Source organism: Castanea sativa, chromosome 4 (genome assembly GCF_040712315.1).
Source record: "Castanea sativa cultivar Marrone di Chiusa Pesio chromosome 4, ASM4071231v1".
Classification (NCBI taxonomy): Eukaryota; Viridiplantae; Streptophyta; class Magnoliopsida; order Fagales; family Fagaceae; genus Castanea; species Castanea sativa.
Window position 1 is genome coordinate 6,045,874 of NC_134016.1, and position 21,879 is coordinate 6,067,752.

At 35.7% G+C, this 21,879-nt stretch overlaps 2 protein-coding genes across 2 annotated transcripts; both read left to right on the forward strand.

Annotated features, from left to right (window-relative positions):
* Positions 1-6: 6 nt before the first annotated feature.
* LOC142631407 (uncharacterized) lies at positions 7-8,836 on the forward strand. The gene is made up of 10 exons (XM_075805573.1): positions 7-162; positions 893-1,119; positions 2,310-2,418; positions 3,429-3,783; positions 4,506-4,575; positions 4,734-4,801; positions 5,430-5,545; positions 5,642-5,748; positions 7,467-7,603; positions 8,258-8,836. Exons 1-10 carry the CDS (start codon positions 82-84, stop codon positions 8,512-8,514), a joined length of 1,527 nt encoding a protein of 508 aa, XP_075661688.1. The 5' UTR covers positions 7-81; the 3' UTR covers positions 8,515-8,836.
* Positions 8,837-12,528: 3,692 nt separating this feature from the next.
* Positions 12,529-13,740, forward strand: LOC142631411 (endochitinase EP3-like). Its single transcript, XM_075805578.1, has 2 exons — positions 12,529-12,979; positions 13,178-13,740. The coding sequence occupies exons 1-2, from the start codon at positions 12,562-12,564 to the stop codon at positions 13,582-13,584; spliced, it is 825 nt and encodes a 274-aa protein (XP_075661693.1). The 5' UTR covers positions 12,529-12,561; the 3' UTR covers positions 13,585-13,740.
* Positions 13,741-21,879: the final 8,139 nt, after the last annotated feature.

The following is a 21,879-nucleotide window of genomic DNA, read 5'->3' on the forward strand; positions in this document are numbered from 1 at the left end:
TCCTCTGTATGTATAATACATTAGAAACAATTCTCTCCTAGCAGTAGCAGAGGCAGCTATAGCTCAATTTGATCTTCGGCCATGGACTTGGAATCTAATTACGAAATTGCCCCCACTGCCGATTTCATCTACTCCCGCAACTTCACCAGAGTCGCTTTACAGGTAACGCTGAATAAACCACCCAAAAAAATGGAACTTCCTAAAACCCTAGAAATTTTCTCTCGTTTTTTAATCCTCTGTTTGGTTTCCGAGAAAACTAAAAGGAAAATAAAATTTTCTTTTGTGTTAATGGAATTGGAAACAATTTACTGAACAAAAGAGAAAAAAATAATAATAATAACAGAAGCTTGTAGAGAGATTTCTGAAATTCGGTGTCTTTATTCTCTGATTGGTTGCTGAGAAACTGAAGCAAAGGAATATAGAAAGTTAGTGTGTGTTAGTGAGAATTTAAGTTTGATTAGTTTGTTAGTTTCGGTTGCTTTCTTCAAAGTTTCTGGAGAGATTTTGGAAATTTTATTTCCTTATTCTCTCTTTGTTTCCTGAGAAAATGAAGGAAAAGGAATAAAATGTTACTGTGTCAGTGAAATTTAAATGTGATTAGTTTACTTGCTTCAGTTGATTTCGAAGAGATTTTTGAAATTCTGTTTCTTCATTCTCTGTTTGTTTGCTGAGAAACTGAAGAAAAGGAAAAGAAAAAAAATTGCTGTAACTGAAAGAGTGAATTTTGAATGCGATTAATTTACTAGTTTCAGTGAATTTTTTTCAATTTTTCATTCAGAATTTACTTTCAAATTCTATTCCTAAATTTCTATCAGTGGCCAAAGAGAGAGGTTTAGGGCTAACTTTCAATGCTCATTAGTCGAAATCCAACTGCATTTTGTTTGAATTTCAGTTTCCAGATGATTTATTGAAGGATTCAACGCGAGTGGTGAGAGCTCTGCGCGAACAACTTCGGTCGCTGAGAAAATGCAGTACTGAAAAAAATGGAGACAACAACAAAGATGTTAGATTATTTGTGATGGCAGACACAACATTCGGTAGTTGCTGCGTGGATGAGGTTGGAGCATTGCACGCCGATGCTGAGTGTGTTGTACATTATGGACATACGTGTCTCAGCCCGTGAGTACTTGTTAACAAATTTGGGTAATCTATTTGCAAATATCTGAGGCTGTGTGTAAGATATTAATGTTAACGGGAAAAGAATCATGCATATTCCATATCTTTTATGCAAAGCTTGAGTAACAGGAATCTAAAATAAACATTCATCACTGAAATTGCTGATAATGTATGATTATTTATTTTGAATGTTTGCATCTCAACTACAATGAAAAAGTAGTCAATGAGTACTAGCTCAAATGGTTGCTCCTCCCCTTGTAAGAGCAAGATGGAGGTTGAGGTCATGGGTTTCAATTAGATCAGGGAAACAAAATTTAATTACATTTTTGCATTTTTCTTATTAGAGAAAAATCTTGTGCGTAAAAATCTTGCAGAAACTTGCTATCCTGGTATTGGCATTTTTGGGGATTTAGATTGAAAACTCCAATACTCTATAGATACGCTCCCCCCCCCCCCCCCCCTTATTTTTGCATCTTAATTCAAAATTGCATTAAGGAGTTTATGATGATTGGATTGAAGAAAGGCTTGCTGCTGAGGCCCACCTATTTCAGAACTGTGAAATTGAGATTTATGTCTTGCCATTCTTGATAATCTTTTCCTTGTATCCTCTGGCTAACTCTTGTCTTTTTAAAACATGTGTTCCGGATTATTTCCTGCCTGCCAGCATCCAGCACCATCATTTAATTGTCAAACAATTTTCATGTATTAAACCCCTTCCCCTCCTCTTGCAGCCAAAAAATCACTTAAGAAAAAAAAAATCCATGTACTAAATCTAAAACATCAAAAACAATTTTTACTGATAGTTTGAGTTGCAAAGAGTTTAAATCAGGAAGAGAAGGAATTAAAGTGGTAGGATGTAATATTGATATTGAGAAATTGCTGGGGACCTAAATCAATGAAAATTAGATGTAATGAATCAAAGAGCTTGAGACTAGTGAAGGCCATTGAATCCTTTGCAGCAGGGTTAGGGTTTAGGGTCTATGGTGTTAAGGGAGTAAGATATGATCTAGATTTATTTGTTTATGTTCGTTGGCAATGTTAATTATGGTAGAGGGATTTGAACTTAGGTTTTCTCTCTTAATATTTTTTCAGTGGATTTAGGAATTCTGCAAAGTTGGCTTAGCAATGTAGTTTTCTTTGCTGTTAAAATACTTCACATGCCATGCTATTGAAGGCCCCTTTTCTGTTTGCAGGACAACAACACTTCCAGCATTCTTTGTTTTTGGAAAGGCTTCCATTAGTGTGTCCAATTGTGTTGAAGATCTTTCGAATTATGCTTTGACCAATGGCAAGCGTGTTGTGGTATAGAAATTAATTTGAAATGTTTTGCATTTTCATTGCAATAAATGGATGTTAGAGTTGACAATGTGTGCCTAATGTTTGCTTTATTATCTTTCTAAGTCTACCGTTTTACTCATCAAAATTTGAAAGAAAACCGTAAATGTTTATCTCACTATTTACCTTCATATGGTTCATAATATTTTGCACACTTCAGATACATATAGCTGCATTTGATACTGGGAAGAGCAGGTCAGTCTAATGGTATTCTTGTTGAAACAATTTGTTTTTGCATAGAAAGAAAGGTTCAAGTCAACTAAATAGTGGCTACTGTATGGGATTAATTAGTTTAAAGGTTTGGTGGTGTGTTTATGAATATTGTTGCTGGTATGCATTCTTTGTTTGAACTTATGACAGACATTTTAAAGGATTGACATACTTGGGAAAATGGTCAATTCTTATAAGTATGTGGAAAACAATCCTAGGTCTTTGTTACAACACAATGGAAAATTCACTCGCATGCTAGCTGCACCTTTGATGCATTATTTTACACGTGCTTTGTATTTTCCTGTGAGTATTGAAATGATATGCTGCAACTGTTGATGATTTAACTGTGTGCCTCTTAAAATATAGAGATCAAAAAACGTGGTTTGTTTACAATATACTATCAACTGGATTATTAGGCTAAGGAAGCCACGATTTTGATAAGATATTGCATTATTTGTCATTAACATTTAGGGTGGTGTCATCGAGAGTTCCATGCCTGATTGTTCCCCCTTGTATACTCCCTGTGTACTTGGGTGATTCTCTCTTTTTAATATCAATGAAATTATCTTTATTACTTATAAAAAAAAAAAACATTTAGGGTGGTGGTTCTGAATTTTTCAGTACTTTTATAATGAGTGTTCTACTTACATCCCATACTTTTTTTCTCTATTATTGAACAACTTATTATTTTGATTTTTCTTATTTCCTGGAAGACCTATTGCATAAATTTTTTTTTAAAGTTTATTTGTTTAACTTCCCAAATGCAGGTCCTTTATGGGCTGGAATATGCACATTCGATAAAGCATGTTAGAAAAGCACTGGAAGAGGCATCAAGGTTATCTCAGTCCAAATCTAAATCAGAAATCCATTTTGCTGATGTTAAGTGTTCTGTTATGAATCCATCTGATGATCATAACAATTCCAATGTGCTTGTGGGACCAGCTAGTGACTGTACCAATAATAGCACTTGTGGGACAACACCAGCTAATAGCTATAGTATTGGAGGCTTGACCTGGAGTATACCTGACGGACAAAGAATGGAGGACTACTTGCTATTTTGGATTGGTTCTGACAATTCAGCATTTGCAAATGTTGTGATGACATTTAATGGCTGTGATATAGGTAGATAAATTGTTTTGTCCCTCACTACGTGTGTGTTTGTTTTGATATGTGTTCTATGTTCCTAATGATAATTTCCTGATATTCACAATGTATTTGTGTGTTTGTATACCTCAGATCCCAGCATGTTGCTCCACCCATATGGTTGACAAAGTTTTGAGGGTGGAGATATTTTTGTCATTCTTTTTACTAGCATTGTGATTAATTTTTTATGAGCCTTTTAGTGTTGCTAAAATAAAGTTTTTCCTTTTCACTATTTGTAACATGCTGCACATATGTGGTATACATGCACATTCATTCATAACTTATTATGGCTTGCAGCTTGTTCATATGTGGTATACATGAACATTTGTGCATACCCTTGAAGTTCTGTTACAATGCTCATGCATGTATTTGAAACTTAACCTGTTTCCTTTCCACTACTGGTCATCAAGTGTTTTCTTGTGAATTCAAGCTGTATAATTGCACATATTTTTCCCACTCTGCATCCGGCATATGTCTTAAGTATTTCCCATCATTGTTTGTTGTTGCTTTTCTTATAATTGAAAATATATTAGTTAGAGAAATTAATAGCTATATCAAACAATCACTTGTGGAGTGTTTATATGTTGATTTTCCATTTTCCGTGTAGCTTCCAGTATGTGTTAGCATATTGTCAGTTGTGTTTATTGTTTTCTATTTTTCATAATTAATCATTGCTTTATGTTTGATGATGTTTGTTTTAGTCAGATATGATGCAACTGAGAATTGTTTGGTGACAGATGTATCTCAACAGAAAAGAATTCTTAAGCGCCGGTATGATAGGCAATTCAATTGTTATGCACTGCTCCCCCCTCCCTTTTATCACTTTTATCTCCTTTTCTCCTTAAAAGTTTATTGATTCACTTGTACCTATTGTTCAATTTATGTCGTGCACCTTTTTTTTTTATTTACTGTTTGAATGATGCATGCAGATATTACCTAGTGGAAAAAGCAAAGGATGCCAATATCATTGGCATTTTGGTGGGAACTCTTGGTGTAGGTAAGTTCCTTTGTGGGATTGGGCAAGATCGGTTTGTATGGGTGTTTGTTGTGTACAGTTTGCTAACTCATATTTTTTCTTTCTAACCATGTTTCATGAATTGTAAACACATTTCCCTTTATTTAATCATGTATTTTATGCCTAAAGGCTAATAAAGTTGACCTTATGAATTAAGTTGTTGTTAGACTTCATTTCATTTCTTCATTATTGATTTATATGGTTTCTTAATTTTTATCAATTGATAAATTCTGATACTGTTATATTGATGGGGTTGTCAGATTTACATTGATTTCTGTTCTGGGATGATTTCATGTCATTGTTTGTGTGTACATGGTTGTTTGCTATATTTGAACCCTTAACTCCTTGTTTGGTGAACTGGTTCTTAATTAATCTAGAGAACTTGAAATTAAAAAAATTTGGTAAGATCCGTCAATATTCCATTTTCAGTTTAAGCATGACAATTTTATTGGTCTGGTAGTTTAGGACATAAAAAATAAAATTCTTTTCGTTGTGTTATTCTTCTTATATTGTTATAACATAATTTGTCATAGAATGGTGAAAATTCAATAATGTTGAGATTCATGCATATCTACCACTGTAATTATTCATCCTGCAACTGTTGATGCAGCTGGTTACCTACATATGATTCATCAGATGAAAGAGCTGATCACAGCAGCAGGGAAAAAGGCCTATACCCTTGTTATGGGAAAGCCAAACCCTGCTAAACTTGCCAACTTTCCTGAGGTGAACTTTGATATGTGCAAGTTGATTTCTGCCTGCTTATTTGTTATAGAAGTTGGAATATAATAGTTTTATTACCAAAATTTCCATTTGTGGCAGTGTGATGTTTTCATTTTTGTCTCCTGTGCCCAAACTGCTCTTCTGGAGAGCAAAGAATACTTATCTCCGGTCATTACTCCATTTGAAGCCATGCTAGCTTTCAACAGGTATTGTGTTGGGAATGCTCTGCAGTTATGTCTGTATCCAATGATTCTGAATAAACGACCTAAAACAATTACCTCTTACTTTATTGGGTTAAGTTATGGGCTGTCAGTCTTTTATGAATTATATCAAAATAAAATGCTTTTTTTTTTGGTGTAATTATTTGTCCTTACTTGCTGTAGAGATTAAAAATTTGTAATATGTAAATTGTGAAAGCTGAATAGTTCAATCTGGTTTAAATTAATATTCTGGACAGAATGACCATTAGGAAAACAGGCCATCATGCAAAGGATGACAATAACCTCATTTACCCTAACACTCTAATTAACTGCTTGACTTTCCCTTCATGTTTCTCGTGTAAGATGCATCTTTTTTAAGGTATTAATTCGGAGGTCTGCATCTAATCAGTTGATTGCTTTAACTAGGAAGAGCTAGATGCTCTATGGGTCTATGAACTTTGTACAGAATCTCATTGGTCATTCTTCTCCAATGCAAGGCCAGGGAGTGGCTCAATAAATGAATCTCTTGCATTGGAGAAGTCTTACATTGTGATTCTGTACAAGTATATAGATCATCTTACTCTTCCTAGTATAAATGACAACTTCTCTTGTAATAGGCTTGGCATGATTTCTAGCTCAAATGACACCTTTATTCCTTGTAAGAGCAAGTGGAATGTGAGGTTGTGGGTTCAAGACCTGCTGGATGCATGTGTAACTTACCAATAACAAAGAATGATTTGTGGGCCCCACAGTGTAGTGTAAATAAGGCACTCGGACAGCTTTTATTTGAAGGAAACATGATTTTAGGAGACATTTTTTTTTTTGTTGAACTGAATCCTGAATTCTGGTTTTTAATTTTCTTTAATGTTTTTAGGAGACATATTTGAGTTGATTAATGTTGTCTTAGTCAATTTACAAGTATAATTTAAAATTATTTTAGGTAATTTGCGTACTCATCCAAGGTGCATGAAGTACATCGTATTACAATAAAATGTTTATTATTTATCAAAAGAAAAAAAAAGGAGTAAATTTATATTTCCTTTTTCCTATGGATAATAGGAGAACTTCTCTATTAATAGTCCTCCATAAGGTTCCTCCTTTTTCTACTAGATTCCAGACCCCTTTTCCTTCTAAGTTAATTAGTTTGGTATTGTTGCTAGAATAATGTCTATCCCAATCAGCTTTCGTGTTTTTGTCACCCTTATATTTCTTTTTGCTTGAACTGAAGTTGAGATTAGCTGATTTTAGGCTTTCCCTACTGATGCTTCTGAGTATCATTAATCATTTTATTTCCATATATTTCATTATGATTTTATGATCTTCTAAAGTTGTCTTCCATTTCCTTAGTGATAGTTTTGAACTTGTCTTTTATCTTCTCAATCAACTTCCCTGGTTCACATCTCAGGCTGTCTAAATGACTTCTTGATATATGACTTAGAGTAGAGTGACTAGTGATGAAACAATAGAAACGTCAGTAAATTCTTGTGGTTGGATATTTGTATAGAACTAAAACAATTAGGAATGGTAATATATGGGCTATGGGGAAACATTTTGTATTAGCGTTCATGTTTTTTGATTAGTTTGTACTTATAAAAAAAAGTAGGTTTTTTAGTTAGTTTATTTCTAGAGTTAGATGCCTCTCTCTCTCTTCCCCCCCCCCCCCCCCCCTTTCCCCTTCTCTCTTTACCCTTAATTGTTAAAATGTTAAAATTTCTATGATTCAGAGGAAGTCAGTGGACAGGAGAATATGTAATGGAATTCCAGGATTTGATTAATTCATGTCCAGTGGAAGTGAGAAATGGGTCAGAAGCACGGTTTTCCTTTTTCCATGGTGGATATGTAGAAGATTTTGATCTGCAAGGTAGTTATCTCTCTCCTTTGGTTTGGTTTGGTTTGGTTTGGTTTGTTGTAACAAGTATGATATCATTTACAGTGAATGTCAAATAGAAGTTTTATAAAAGAAGAAAAAAAGGGATCTAGTCTAATTGCTTGATTCTATGATTTTATGTTTCCCTCAATGGAAAAATTGATTAAAAATGGTAAGTTACACTTCTGGTGAAATATACGTGGATGTGTACATGTCAATCAAATAGAATATCAGTGTATGAACTTATTACTTTGATGGAAATTTCAATTCACTCAATTGAAATTTTAGGTGTTACTGTTAACGAAATGTGCATATTTTTCTGTTTGAGATGATTTATACAACATAAATAAATAAAATGAAATAAAATAAAAAGCTATGATTTTCTACAGGAATCCTGTTCTACCAAATGGTATGTGTTGAACGCTGCTTCAATTTACTAAGAATATATATATATATATATATATATATATATTATTTAAAGTGTCATTTGTGTGTTCATTATCATCCATAGTTTTTTGTTTTTGGTATACAGCAATCTAAGACTTTGAATTGTTGAATTGACCTACGAAGTTGATAAGTTGAACGAATCTTTTTTTGGATATTTACCATATTTCATGGGATCTGAATTTATTATTTATTTACTTACAGAAGAGAATGGTGGGGAAGACAATGAGGGGACTCTTGCTTTAGCCAATGCAACAGATAAGGTTCTGCAATTGCGTGACAATCCAAAGTCTGTAATCAAAGGAACAGCTAAATCTGGACCGGAGTTTTTTGCAGCTCGATCTTATCAAGGTCTAGAAATGCATCATGAAAATTCCTCGCCAGAACCATTTTTAATTGGGAGGAGTGGGAGGGCATCAGGATATGAAAATGAGAAAAGCAAACATGAGGAGGAATTATGATCAACACTGTAGTTTTGGAAGTAGAGAGAGTAAAAAAAGGATCATATGAGCCCCAAGATGGGTCAATGCTTGAGGAGGAGGTGCATGCAGGCTATGCAGTACTTTGATGACGGAGAAAATTGCATAATTTACAGCGATTGTGAATCTAGGAAAGCTATTCTTATTATATTATTTAATAGGGTTGTAGACAAGTTGAGTTTGAGCTTATCACGAAATGAAATTACATGTTAATTGTCTTGTAAAACAAGCTTTATGGTCTTTTTTTAATTAATAATTTCACAAATCTATGCTAACCATTAGTAAAGAATTATAGATGAAGTTAGATATTTTGAATTAATTAGATAAAACAATTTTTGTTAATGAACTTATAAATTTTAGATTAACCATGTGTTAATAAAAGTTAATATTTATATTTCATAATAAATTACAAATAATAATTTGATCATAAACAATTCAATCTATGCTTGCAGCCACACAAATAATGTTATATATACTTTAATCTAGCTATGCTTGAACTTGTTCATAAACACGCTATAATAAGCACATTATAATGTTGAGCTAGGATTTTTTTTTATAATTGTATGAAAATTTTTGTTTGAGTTTGGTTTATTACTTTATTTCCTAAATATATAAATGATATAAACAATTTTTTTTTTTCAAGTCAAGTTATACTGTAAGTTATAACTCAGTTCATTTGATAAGCTACGACTTTTAGCATAGTAAGGTTGAACTTATATCCTATAGTAGTGCTTTCAGGAATCGCAAATTGTTTTGTACAGTTTGTATTATTAGATGAAGTTAGGTTGCACTAAGAACGAGTCAAGCAAGTATTAAATGTTTTGTTTGAATAAGTTAGTGCTGCTGCAATCAAGTTGAGTAAAGTCGTCAAGAATTAAAAAGATTGGACTTGGTTTGTTCAATCTTTCAATTAGAGTATAGTCCCAGCTCAACTTTGGCACCCAGCTAGAAGTATTCAAATTTAGTTCAGTTTATAAAGACAAACTCAAGCTAGTTCATGAGCTTGATTGATTGTTTCTTCACCGATTCATGACTAAACATCATGAATGTATTGTTGAATTTCAACTGGAAATTTTCATCGTTTTCTATTCAACTTCTTGTTAAGGTAGTCAGTCATTTCACTAATGCCATAACTTATTGTTTATTCTTCTATGTAATATCATATTTATCAAATAAAATATTTTGTTATAAACTCGACAACATCTATCAACCTTGTATCTATATATAGTTAATTGCATCTATACGAAGTATTGCACTGGAGCATGTCCATGAATGAGTTTACTTTCAAAATCAGTTAAGCTTCAAAGGAAGCTAATTGCATCTATACGAAATATAGCATTGGAGCACGTTCATGAATGAGTTTACTTTTAAAATAAGTCAAGCTTCAAAGGAGGCTTATTGCATCTATATGAAGTATAGCACTGGAGCATGTTCTTTGAGTTTACTTCTAAACAGGTCAAGTTTCAAAGGAGGCTTTATAGCGGGTTCTAGACTTACAATTTTCTAAATTGACAATTTTTTTAAATTTTTTTTGAATAAGAGATATGGGACTATACTTCAAAGGTCAAACCACACTTATACCAAAAATCAATTGTTATTGATGATAAAGAGTAATTAGGATGGAGTGGATACTATAAGTTAAAATACTATTATATCTACATTAAAAAAAAAGTGTTTAATATTGTCTCCTAAAAAAAGTAAATAAATAGAAAGGGTCTATTTTCCTAATTTTTCTTTCCTAAAATTTGAACTATACAAAAATTTTTGATTATTTGTACTACCATATAAGGATATTTCTACAGTTCTATCATCTTACTTGAGTTACTGCCTTTGGAGGCGTGGTGCATTGGTAGGAGTCTCGGACTAAATCACACCTGCATGTCTAAAATTTGTTTGGATTGAACTATATGTTTTGCAAAAAAATGTTGTGTCACGACATGGATAGCCTTAATCCACTTAGGAGTGCCCCACACAATGAATACTATGGGTTCAAGTAGGTTAGTCAATGATCACACAAATAAGACCTTTTTTACGTTCATTAAAAAAAAAAAACTTACTTGAGTTACTCTCAATATTCTCATGGCTCGATATTGGTTTATTACTGGTAAGGGTTTGATAATCATACACAAAATATTACAAAATTTCATTATGTGGATCTCTATCAAAATTCCAACCAATATCAATTCTTACACCTATATAAGAATCTACAGATAATTACAGAAAATGATAGATTTTCTAGATTATAAATTTCAATGAGAACAGAACTGTTCCATAAAGTTTTGAACTGTCCGCCGTTTCGTTAAAGTCAAATCATTATGCCTAAGGTTGATGTTGTGAAATACCCGTACTTAATGAGGGTGGGCAGGTCAACGTAATCTAGTCAATTTGTGAATACTGGATACATGACTGGCGGTTGACATTTTCTCCCTCTTTTTTCTAGATAGTTGTTGATATTTATTTATTTTATTTATTATTATTATTATCTCAATTGCTTTTCCTTGATTCTATATTTCATGTATATGATTTTTGATTTAAAAGGTCTTTAAATATATATCAATATCCTTCATTAAATATATACTTTTTACTTATTTAAAAAGTTTATACTCAATTTTTTATTAGATTTATTTAAGTTTAAATTAGAGATGCTAAAAATAGATTGTTTATTTGAAAGGTAGTGCATTGAATCTCATTCCCTAAAATATTGAAATTTCTGATCAAGACTAACATAAAAAGATAGGTAATTGGGAAAGAAAAATGTGGCGTTTACAACATTTTTACAATAAATCTTACGTGACAGAAAAAAAAAAAATTTCAGTGGTGAGTTTAAATTAAAACTAGTAACAACTTGCCACCTAGAAGAATTTATTGTGAAATTTTTGTGGACGTAGTATTGAGAAAATATTGTCAATTACGAATAAATTAAGTTTTTGGGGTTCTAGATTCCATTATTATTATTATTATTATTAAATTTTAGAGAGCAATATCCGAATTCCACCTTTTCTCTCTCCAAAAAAATCTGGATTCTATTTTATTTTATTTTTTTCTTCCAAAGTAAATTCTGATGTTAAACATTTGGATCTCTCTCTCATACAAATTAATTTAGGTGGAAATATTATTTAGGCAAAAATGCAATACTCGCCCTCTATGTTTCACCAAAATTCACTTTAGTCCTTTAACTTTACTTTCGTCCATTCCATTCATTTAACTTTCAATTTTTTTTTTTTTAGAATCAACTTTCAAGTTTATTTAATTAAGGTTTTTCCATCAATTTTTGTAAGATTCATGTATTTAAAGTTGTATTATCTTTGGCATTACCCAATTCTTTGGGACTTCTTAAAAGTAAAGAAAAATTATAAAACTAATTTTTTTTCCTAAGTTCTAATTTTTTTTTTAAATATATCAATTTTTGCCTCAAAATTTTGGGACTTCCTATAGTAAGGGTCGTAGGCGGTGGCCTAAATGGCTTAGGCCTAGGGCTTAGGCCTAGGGCTGGCCTCGGTTGTGTAGCTTGTGCCGTACCCGTAAATCTATTGGGGTTCCGCAAAGAACTTTTTAGGGTTCCACAAAGAACTTCACCTCTCTTTCTCTGGCCGGTTCAATACAATTTGAAATGTAAAGATGAAAATTTTAAATGGACCCAAGTGGCATAGTCCTAAGGTTGGTCCTCTCTCTCTTAGTGTTAATAGGGAAAATAAAACATGCAGTTGCCACTACGCGAAGGCGTACCACCGAATTGACCGTGGAAAATTTTGACCAATATACGCGCAAAACTCCCTTTACGACAAGAACAGAAACCAAATATCATTACTGACCAATGACCATACACAAAGTCCACACACACCCACATACAAAAAATAAGGATAAGTCCCACTCAAATACGTATCAAACACGCTCATCTAGAACTTATTATGTTCAAATTTAAAGTCAAATAACTTGCTTTAAATACATTAATTTGTAACTCTAATTTGCACTATAAATACCACAACCCCCAAGTCTAATTTCCTCATCACCCATTTCTCTCTTCCAAAAATGGCAGCCCTTATCACCAAGAAAAACCTTCTAACCCTTCTTCTATTGGGACTCCTAGCTGGGTCCTTGCCAAGTTACACAAAGGCACAAAATTGTGGTTGTGCTTCAGACCAATGTTGCAGCCAATGGGGCTATTGTGGCACTGGTAATGACTATTGTGGCACTGGGTGTCAACAAGGTCCTTGCATTGCTTCACCACCACCTAATGATGTTTCAGTGGCTGATATTGTGACACAAGAATTCTTCAATGGGATAATTGATCAGGCTGATGCTAGTTGCGCTGGAAAGAACTTTTATACACGAGCAGCTTTTCTTGAAGCTCTTACAGCATTTGATAACTTTGGTAGGATTGGATCGGTTGATGATTCTAAACGTGAGATTGCAGCTTTCTTTGGCAATGTTGCACATGAAACTGGACGTAAGATCTTGCTTATCTTTCTCTTACTTTTACAATCACGTACATTAAATACCAATGAATATTAGAATACATGCATAAACCAAAAACTAATATTATATGGGTAAAACTTAGGTGTTGTACTTTAAGATTTTCAATTGAATTCGACTATATAACTGCCCTGACTAATACAACACAAATAATATTATCTTCTTGTTGCAGTTTTTTGCTACATAGAGGAGATAGATGGTGCCTCTAAGGACTACTGTGATGAGACCAACACACAATATCCATGCAATCCCAACAAGGGTTACTATGGTCGTGGACCAATCCAACTATCATGGAATTTCAATTACGGACCAGCAGGAAATAGCATTGGGTTCGATGGATTGAACTCTCCTGAAACCGTTGCAAATGATCCAGTTATTGCGTTTAAGACTGGCTTGTGGTATTGGATGAGGTCTGTTAGGCCAGTCGTAAGTCAAGGGTTCGGAGCAACGATTCGAGCCATTAATGGTGCCCTTGAATGTGATGGTGGAAACCCTGCAACAGTTCAAAAACGTGTTGAGTATTACACAGAATTTTGTAACCAACTTGGTGTTGCTCCTGGTGATAATCTCACCTGCTAGTTTAATACAGTTAACTAGCATTTTTTTTTTCCTTTTCAAAATAACCCTGTTTTGATTTGCTCATATAGGTCTTGATGTTTCTATGAATCATAGTTTGGATTTAAATCATTTGATGTATGGCCTAACAGGAAATAAAAAGTACAAATTAAGTATAAATGTTCCAAATTTGTTTCAATTGCCTGTGTTTTCCTTTCATTTCTAGAGTGATCACTCTTGGCTCCCAAGATAAATAAACACAAAATAGGGAATTGTCATTTTGTTGTTTAAAGAAGTCAGCTTGAGTAAAGGAAATGCATTAGCAACAAAGAAGCGCAACTTGAGTAAAGCTTATCTAATACATGCCCATAATGTCAAAGTTCAAAAGCAATGAACGTCATAGCTCATAGGGAAGGTTTTTCAAACTCAAAAAAAAAAAAAAAAAAAAATCATGCTGAAGATTAGTTCCTCACCTTGCTAGTGCACTTGCAAATTTGTTGGCTACCCTGAAACAGTGATTAACTCTTACTTGAGGATGTAAAATTATCATTTCCTGCAATCAACCAAAAGAGAAGTGAGTGTAATGTTATGTTAGTGCAGGTAGAACTCGAAACCAACTGAATAACTACTTTTTTTTTTTGAGAATGAACTGAATAACTACTTTAACATCTAGTTCAACTTCCACTGCGAAAATCTGTAACTGGTTACTCAAATGAAGTCTATCTCTAAGAGCTCACAATCACAACTTCGCAGCACGGCAGTCGGCAGCATCACTAGTAGCTAGCTATACTAATAGCTCTAGAAAAATCACTCACCCAAACCCCCTTGTGAATTCTTATAACCCAATTACACAAGGAAAAGTTGTTTGAAATTAGTGCTATGTATTCTTGTGTAGCCACAAACTCCAAATACCGGCCTAAAGGAAACACCATACCCCACGGGATTTGAAGAGGTTGGCATAAGAAATTGTTGTAGGAATTAATTCTCAGCCAATCCAAGACATTAATTTTAGCAGGACTGCCAAGAGACATTCAAAAATCCTTTGCAAGTTGCAATGTCTCAAACACATGTATATTCTCCCATAGCCTCCACACAAAGTGGAGGCAATCGGTAAATTATTGTTAAGCCGAATAAATTAACTTTTGGATAGTTTTTGGTTTTGGGTAATTTTTGTTGCCTATGTACATATACTGTACAATAATTAAAATCGTGATTTAAAGTTATGACAATTTCACATTAAAAAAGGTAATTTGAAGTTATAATTTCAGTTTTCCATTTTTTAGGGTTTGAAGGAGCAAGTTACACACATACATACATATATAATGGCTTCCTTAAATAGGCTGGAGGAGGCCTTGGATGCTGGCTGGAGATTGCGGAAATCACGGAGGGTAAACTGCTTTTACTGAGGTGAAAGTTAATTCCACCGAAAGCAACAGTAACTCTTGATGATTGTGTCGGTGAACAGTAAAACTTTTACTGTTCATGCTACAGTGATTTGTCCCCTTGCTTTTCCGGATTCGGTCACTGTTGAAATAGTAACCTGTCGGGGAATCTGCTGGGTACGGGTACTGTTCATGATGCGGGTACTGTTCATGATGCGGGTACTGTTCATATCGCGTCGGTCTTGATTTTGAATAGTAATCGGGTATCGGGATTTTTATCCCGAGTTGCTTTGTCGGGATGTTTTAGTCGATCGTGGAGCATCAGACGGATATCCATCATAAGGATCCCATGGGGAATCGTTATCACAATCGTGCTCGTGATATCTGGCATAGGTGTTGCAGAGTCCACAGTAGAGAAGTGGTTCATGGACAGGCTTTTTCCCTGTGAGAAATTCTCTGGGACTATCAGGACCAAGTTTTTTCAGATTTCTAATGGCGGAGTCATATGGCCGTCGTCCAAAAACATAGATCCTGTCTGTGGAGCCTATAAAATGGTAATCCTTCCAAAGCTCTTGGCTGATATCAATGATTTGGTTGTTGAAGTAATTCCTCCAGCGCTCTGCTAGAGCATTAGGGTATTTGTATGAAATATATGTGTCTCCTTCATACCATGGGCCCTGATAAGAGAAACCATTAATGAGGACAAGGTGTTTTGAGGGATGAACTTCCATCCAATTGTTTTTGTCCCATTCTGGTAAAGTACTCCAACATCTGATAGAAACAAAGGGGCTGTTGACTTGCCTAACAGCATTTTGGATGATCACAGGAAGCTGGCTAATTTGGTCATGACTTGTAAGTTTGATGAGCCTGATAAAACCGGACTCAAACATTTGGGAGAGCCAATCCGGATCTCTTTCTTCTTCATCTGACCCGTCTTCATAGTTGACCAAAAGTCCTGGGAAGGGATGCTTATTTTCATATACCCTGGAGCTGCTTCCAAAGTATTCTTCCCAAGCAGCTTGTACTAGGATGTTGTCCATATCATCTGAATCATCTGGATTAGGAATAGTAGTTGTAACTAGCATTTTGAAATGCTCATACCAAAGATCCCGACCTTCGTTCATGGCCTTGCTTCTCAGAATACGTGTTTGTAAATCTGATGGCAAGTTGGCAACGGCACTTCTTAGAGTCGCTCTAGTCTTAAGACTGAGCTTAGCATAGTCAGTGCCCATGATAGTCATTTTGTCCGTTGAATGGACATCCTCTTTGCCAGAGAGTTGACTAGTTAAGATTTCATTTCTGGCTTCAAGGTTTACTAGATGGATTTCTAGTGCTCTGAGGGTTTTTAGGAATAGGTCTTGGTTATTTCTGGTGTAGGCAAAGTGAAGATTATCAAGGAGGCATTTAATGGAGTAGGGTAAGTCTGTGTATGTTCCATTATTGAACTGCAAAGCCCTGGATAAAACTTCCTGTAAAACAATAGCCATATCACCATTGGAATATGTCACCGTTGGAGGGACAAATTCCTGAAGGGATGTTGCTCCTCTATGGCTGGTAGAGGAAGCGCCTTCATGCTTTACAAAAGACTGTCCCGCTGGTAGTCTTTTGTCTTGAGGATAGTCCCTTGAGGGTGCTTTCCCCTTGCCCTTCTTCTCAGCTGAAGAAGTCATCTCCCACTTACTAGTGGTGTAAAATATTGCTTTCTTTTTATCCTGCGAAGAAAGGTTTGAGATTTTCAAATAATTGTTAAAATCCCTTTTGCTTTTAAAACTGATGGAGACAGAGATGCCAATATTTTTATGATGAATGCATGATGATAATTGATTGGAGTCAAAAGGATGATCAATTATTTTGGTTGGATCAAGTTGTTGGGCTTGATTTTGAGATGAAAGGATGGTGACGGCATTGAGAGTTTTTGATATAGAAGCTTTTTGGAGGGAGCAAACCTCCCAAGGTTCTGGGCTTCTCATAAATTCAAATTTGACAGACTGACCAAAAGGATGGGCTGTGATTCCTTCAGTATCTGTGATGAAAGGATATAACAAACACAAGAAAGGATTTCCTAGAATGACTCTATCTGTCATGTTTTTGACAAGGACAAATTTTGTCATAAAGGATATGCCGCCTTGGCAAACCTCAGCTTGTGGGATATAGAAATCAATTTGCATTCTTCCGCCACTTGCGAATGTTAATCTCTCCTTAGACTTCTTGAAGTATCTGGAGGGAATGATTCCTTCTTGAATGCAATTAAGATCAGCACCTGAATCTATTAAGGCTATAACCTCAAATTCAAATTCTTTGCTGATGACAATCCTGACTTTGGAATGCCATTTATGGAAGTTAATCCTGCTGATGGTGTCTACGAACAACTCTTTGCTAGGTTCCTGGATAAGGTCAGCTGTAGGGTTAAGTGTTTGATCATTTTCTTCATCTGAGGGATTTTCCTCATTGTTTTGGTGAGAAGAGTTTTCCAAAAGTTGAATTCTTCTATTAAGGAGATCATAATCGACCCTAAGAATGGTTAACTCTTGCTTAAGGATTCTAACTTCAGATTTGGTTTCCTTAATTTCCCTTTGAAGGTCGTTGACAGTAACTTCCTTTTTGGACTGGGTAAACCTATTGTAAATTTGCTCTAAGTCTACCTTAGGTTGCTGGATTTTAAGGGCAGGCTTGCTGGTTTCCCTAACTAAGGTATGATGGAAAAGGGTAAGCTTCTGGGTTTTGATAATAGGGTCTTCTATGGCCTCTATGAGGTCTAAAAGAAGTTCTTCTTGTCTGTTCAACACATTGATGGTTTTGTTTCTGCAACAACCATCTTTGCATGGCGTGGGTTCATCCGGGCCACTAGAGGTACTGGTACTAGAGGAATCAGAGGATGACCTGTATATTTGCCTAAGCTCACTGTCACTAGCACTGCTAAAAGATTCGCTGTCAGAGCAGTCAAGTTCTAGTAACTTGAAGATCTCATTTTTTCTGGGTTGGTCATTAATGAGGGTATTGATAAGGGATTTGGCTTTAGCTCTACACTCATTCTTGAAATGACCTTTCTTTCCACAGTTGTAGCATCTGCCAGATGCTTGTGGAATGGGTTCCTTGGATTTTCCTTTCTTATAGAAATCATCAGTCTTGTACTTCTGTTTTCTATAATACTTGGTTGCTTTCTTCCTATAGGATTTCTCAAAGGATTCCTTTCCTTTGTGCTTGGATTTCCTCTTGGAAGGTTTGGTGGTAAGCCATACTGAGTACAGAAATGTCCTATTTCGTACTTGGCTTTATTTTTGTTGATATGGCTTTGGATTTTGAGATCTCTGCACATCTTCATACCTTCACTTCGAATAGTGCTAGAGATGTCACCATAGGTTAGGTTATCATAGTCTATGACACCTAAGGGGCTGCAAAGGGTTTCCTTGACCTTTTGGCTGAAGAGGGTTGGTAAACCATTGATAAATTTCTCCTTCCAAAATGGAGAGTTACAATCTCTTCTGTGCATTACTCTAGTGGTAAAGACATCTTCATACCACTTGTAGTCTCCTAGGGTTTTACACCTAAGGTTACTCAGCTGCTCATAAATTCTAGCTGTGATATTGCTGGGTTTCCCTATGAAGTGTTTCATGATTGTATAAATCAGGGTATTGACTCCATCAGGTATTCCTTGTTCTATTTCATTGATGATGGGGTTTCCTTCCTCATCTTTCTGGATGGCGTACTTGATGTCTTCTTTAGACACTTCAGTAAGGCAATTGTTCCACCATTGCTGGAGTTTACCTGTAAAACCTAGTGCCATCATTTCAATGACCTCTTTATGGGGACGGCCTTCGTCCAGGTAGTTGTTGGCTACCATAGTCATATGCTGGATTTTGTTTAGGATTTCTTGTTCTGATAAACCATCTATGTTCCATTCATAGAGTCTACCAGAAGATACTGAGAATTGGTTACTAACATTCCTTTCCTCATACCTGAGGTCAGGGGGTGAAGACCTAGGATACCAATTCTTAGTTGAGCTGGTTGGATCGGGATGGTAAAGCCGTTTTACCTCTAAATCCTGAAACTGGTTTTCTAATTGTTCAAACTCCTGGTCAGAGGTTTGGCTAGAACTGCTAGAGGCTGATTGGATGTCTAGAACATTAACTGATGAAGGGGTGGCTGGTTCCTTCTTCACTAGTTCTTCTAGCTTCTGGGCTACTATCTCTAAGGCTGTCTTATCCTTAGGATAACTAAGGCTGGTGTGTCTAGTTGTGGGCAACTTGACTAAAGGCTTTTCTAAGGTTTGGATTGGCTTACTAGAGCTTCCTGGTTGGAGGATAACTTTGTTTTCGATCCTATCTTCTATTCTGTCAAGCTGTTTTCCTATGACATTTAGACACTGGTTGGTATAGTTGTTTTGCTCAATAACCTTGTCAACAGGCTGATGTCTATCTATGGTGGCTTTGAAGGGAGAGGCTATTAGCTCCGTTCTGCGATGGTTGAAGGTTATGGCTTCTAGGGGTGGATGACTAGACCTTACAATTTCTTTGGTTGCATTGGGTCCTTCTATGGTCCAGGCTCTGGTGAGGACACAAAATTGCTTGTGTTGGTCAAAATACCTTTCGAAGTATATGAAAAAGGGGACATTACGGGATATTTCCCTCATGAATGCCGTCCATGCTTCAAATACTTTTTCTTTTTGATCTCTGGTATAATTGGCTTTGTAGGCTTCTCTTTTAGTCCTGTTTTCCTCAGAACTAAACTCCTTACCTAATTCTTCTAGGTCAGGGACGAAATCTCTATTTAGGACCAAAATGTTTAGAGATTCCTCTTGCTGATCTGGAGGCTGTTCCATATCAGTTCCAGATGGGGATGGAGGGGATTGCTCACGATCGTCTTCCTCATTGACAATCGAATCCTGTTTGGCTGTGTAGCAAGGTGTGGTGAGTTGGGAATTAGTTCTAACTCCCTGGAGTTGGACACCTAAGTCTCTCCTAGACCTAGGAAAAGGTGATCCTAAAGGTCTGGTTGAGCTACACTGGGATGCAGATCTATCTCTAAGGTAGATAGGTGACTGCCTATGGGGCTGCTGTAGATCGGTTGGAGATCTAAACCGGGATGTGTCCAGAGGTTGCCAACACTCATAATCTAGAGGAGTGCTAAGCCTAGATCTGTCGAAACTTAACCTAACCGTGCCGTCGGCTAGTTGTTGGACAAATTCTAGATCTGGATTCTGGGCTGGGTTTTGGATCTGTAGAGTATGGTTCTCATTCTCTAAAGTCCATTTGGCTGGGAAAGTGATTTCAGACCATTTAAGGGTTCTAGGAATCCTAATTTTAGCGCTAGGATCAGTGGTCTGGATGAGGGTTGTCTCGCCCTTTTGTCTCCTATCAAGTGCTCCAACATTCATGTTCGTTCTCATGCACTTGTAGTAAACTCTGTATATCAAGGCAATCTGACTAGTTCCCTGTGTCATGAGGGTTCCATGTGTCTTGATATTGAGGGTGAGGGCTTTGATAACTGTTTTGTCATGGAGATAGATTGAAAAATCTGGGAAACAGTTAAAATGGATGGGTCCGTTACTAAGACTGGTTTCTATGGTTCCTAGGAGGCTGTCATCGAACCTGATGTGACGAGCATCTCTAAGGGCCATGAGGATTGAGCTGTTCAAACCTCTTCTGGTGAGTGGTTTCACTCCAACTTGGACTAATCCTATGTGTAGGAAATTATGTCCTTTGTCTTTATGATTCTGGATAGCTGAGGGTGATAACAAGTAGCACGTTTCGTACTCCTTGTTGATTCCATAGACTTGTTCTATGGTCTTGACATGGTAGTCTGTTCTGAAATGTTTTCAAAGACCATGAAGACTTATAGAATTGACTGGTGGAAACTTTAGGGATATTCCAATCTCCTATGTCTAGATCTAGATCGGATAGCTCATAAGACTCCGAATTAATTGCTCCTACGTCTGCTGGGATATCTGGTATGGATGTGGGTTGGGAACATCTACTGCTGGTGGAAGAGTAACTTCTAAACAACTTATTCATGATTCTGGGGTTACAAGTTTAAATCAACGATCACAACCTAGTCACCTTTATTCTCAAATTTCTGGATCTAACCTTGTAACCCCCTTTTGATATCAAAGCCAAGTTTGATATATATATATATATATATATATGTGGGAGGCACAAAGGCCCAATTCACTACCAAATGGCAAGAGTTAGCCATGTACATGAGAGGCCCACAGGGCCCCAATTGACTACCAAAGTGCATTGGACTTTACACTAAAAATAGTAATACTTCTTTATTTAATCCTTTTTTGAACCCAATTAATTAGTGTAACTTAAAGGTGGGCTAGATGATCAGAAAACAATTCAAGTTGGGCTTGACGACCCATAAAACCAAATTGGTATAAACCCACGATTCGTTGGACTAAAATATCCATATTTGGGCTAAAGGACCGGCAACCCCATTTGTGTTAAATGTCAACTCTTTGGGCTTTCTAACCCTTGACAACACAACCACTAGGTCTTATAAGAGCCCTTGTTGCACAGAATTGGCTATGAATGGGAGAGCACTCAAACCCATGGTTCTTTCTAAGTTAATGGGCTGAAAAGAATTAAGCCCATACTTTTACAAGTCAACGGGCTACTAATATGAATATCAAATAACCAGAGTTTAAGAGAAAAAAAAATCAAACATATGGCATACAATTACAACAACGATGTGCATAAAGTGAGATAGAGAATTTGATTTTCCAAATTTCAAAATTGAAGCTTAATTCTTCAATTTTATTTTCAACACACAATTTGCAAGCATATGTTCTATGAGTAAAATTATAAATCACATCTTTTTATAATGACATTGTCTAATGAAACATTTAATGTCTATTTGAGAATTGCTTATTTTCAGTATCTTATTTGCATAATGTATTAATGTGAGACAAAAAGCTAATGCTAACTTGATTACTTCC

Bases quoted from the DNA above. Each gene is read 5' to 3' on its own strand.
- LOC142631411 (XM_075805578.1), top strand. From the start codon at position 12,562: ATGGCAGCCCTTATCACCAAGAAAAACCTTCTAACCCTTCTTCTATTG. The intron at 12,980-13,177 runs GTAAGATCTTGC...TTCTTGTTGCAG, and splicing joins TGTTGCACATGAAACTGGAC to TTTTTTGCTACATAGAGGAG.
- LOC142631407 (XM_075805573.1), top strand. From the start codon at position 82: ATGGACTTGGAATCTAATTACGAAATTGCCCCCACTGCCGATTTCATC. The intron at 4,802-5,429 runs GTAAGTTCCTTT...CTGTTGATGCAG, and splicing joins GGTGGGAACTCTTGGTGTAG to CTGGTTACCTACATATGATT. The intron at 5,749-7,466 runs GTATTGTGTTGG...TCTATGATTCAG, and splicing joins GCCATGCTAGCTTTCAACAG to AGGAAGTCAGTGGACAGGAG.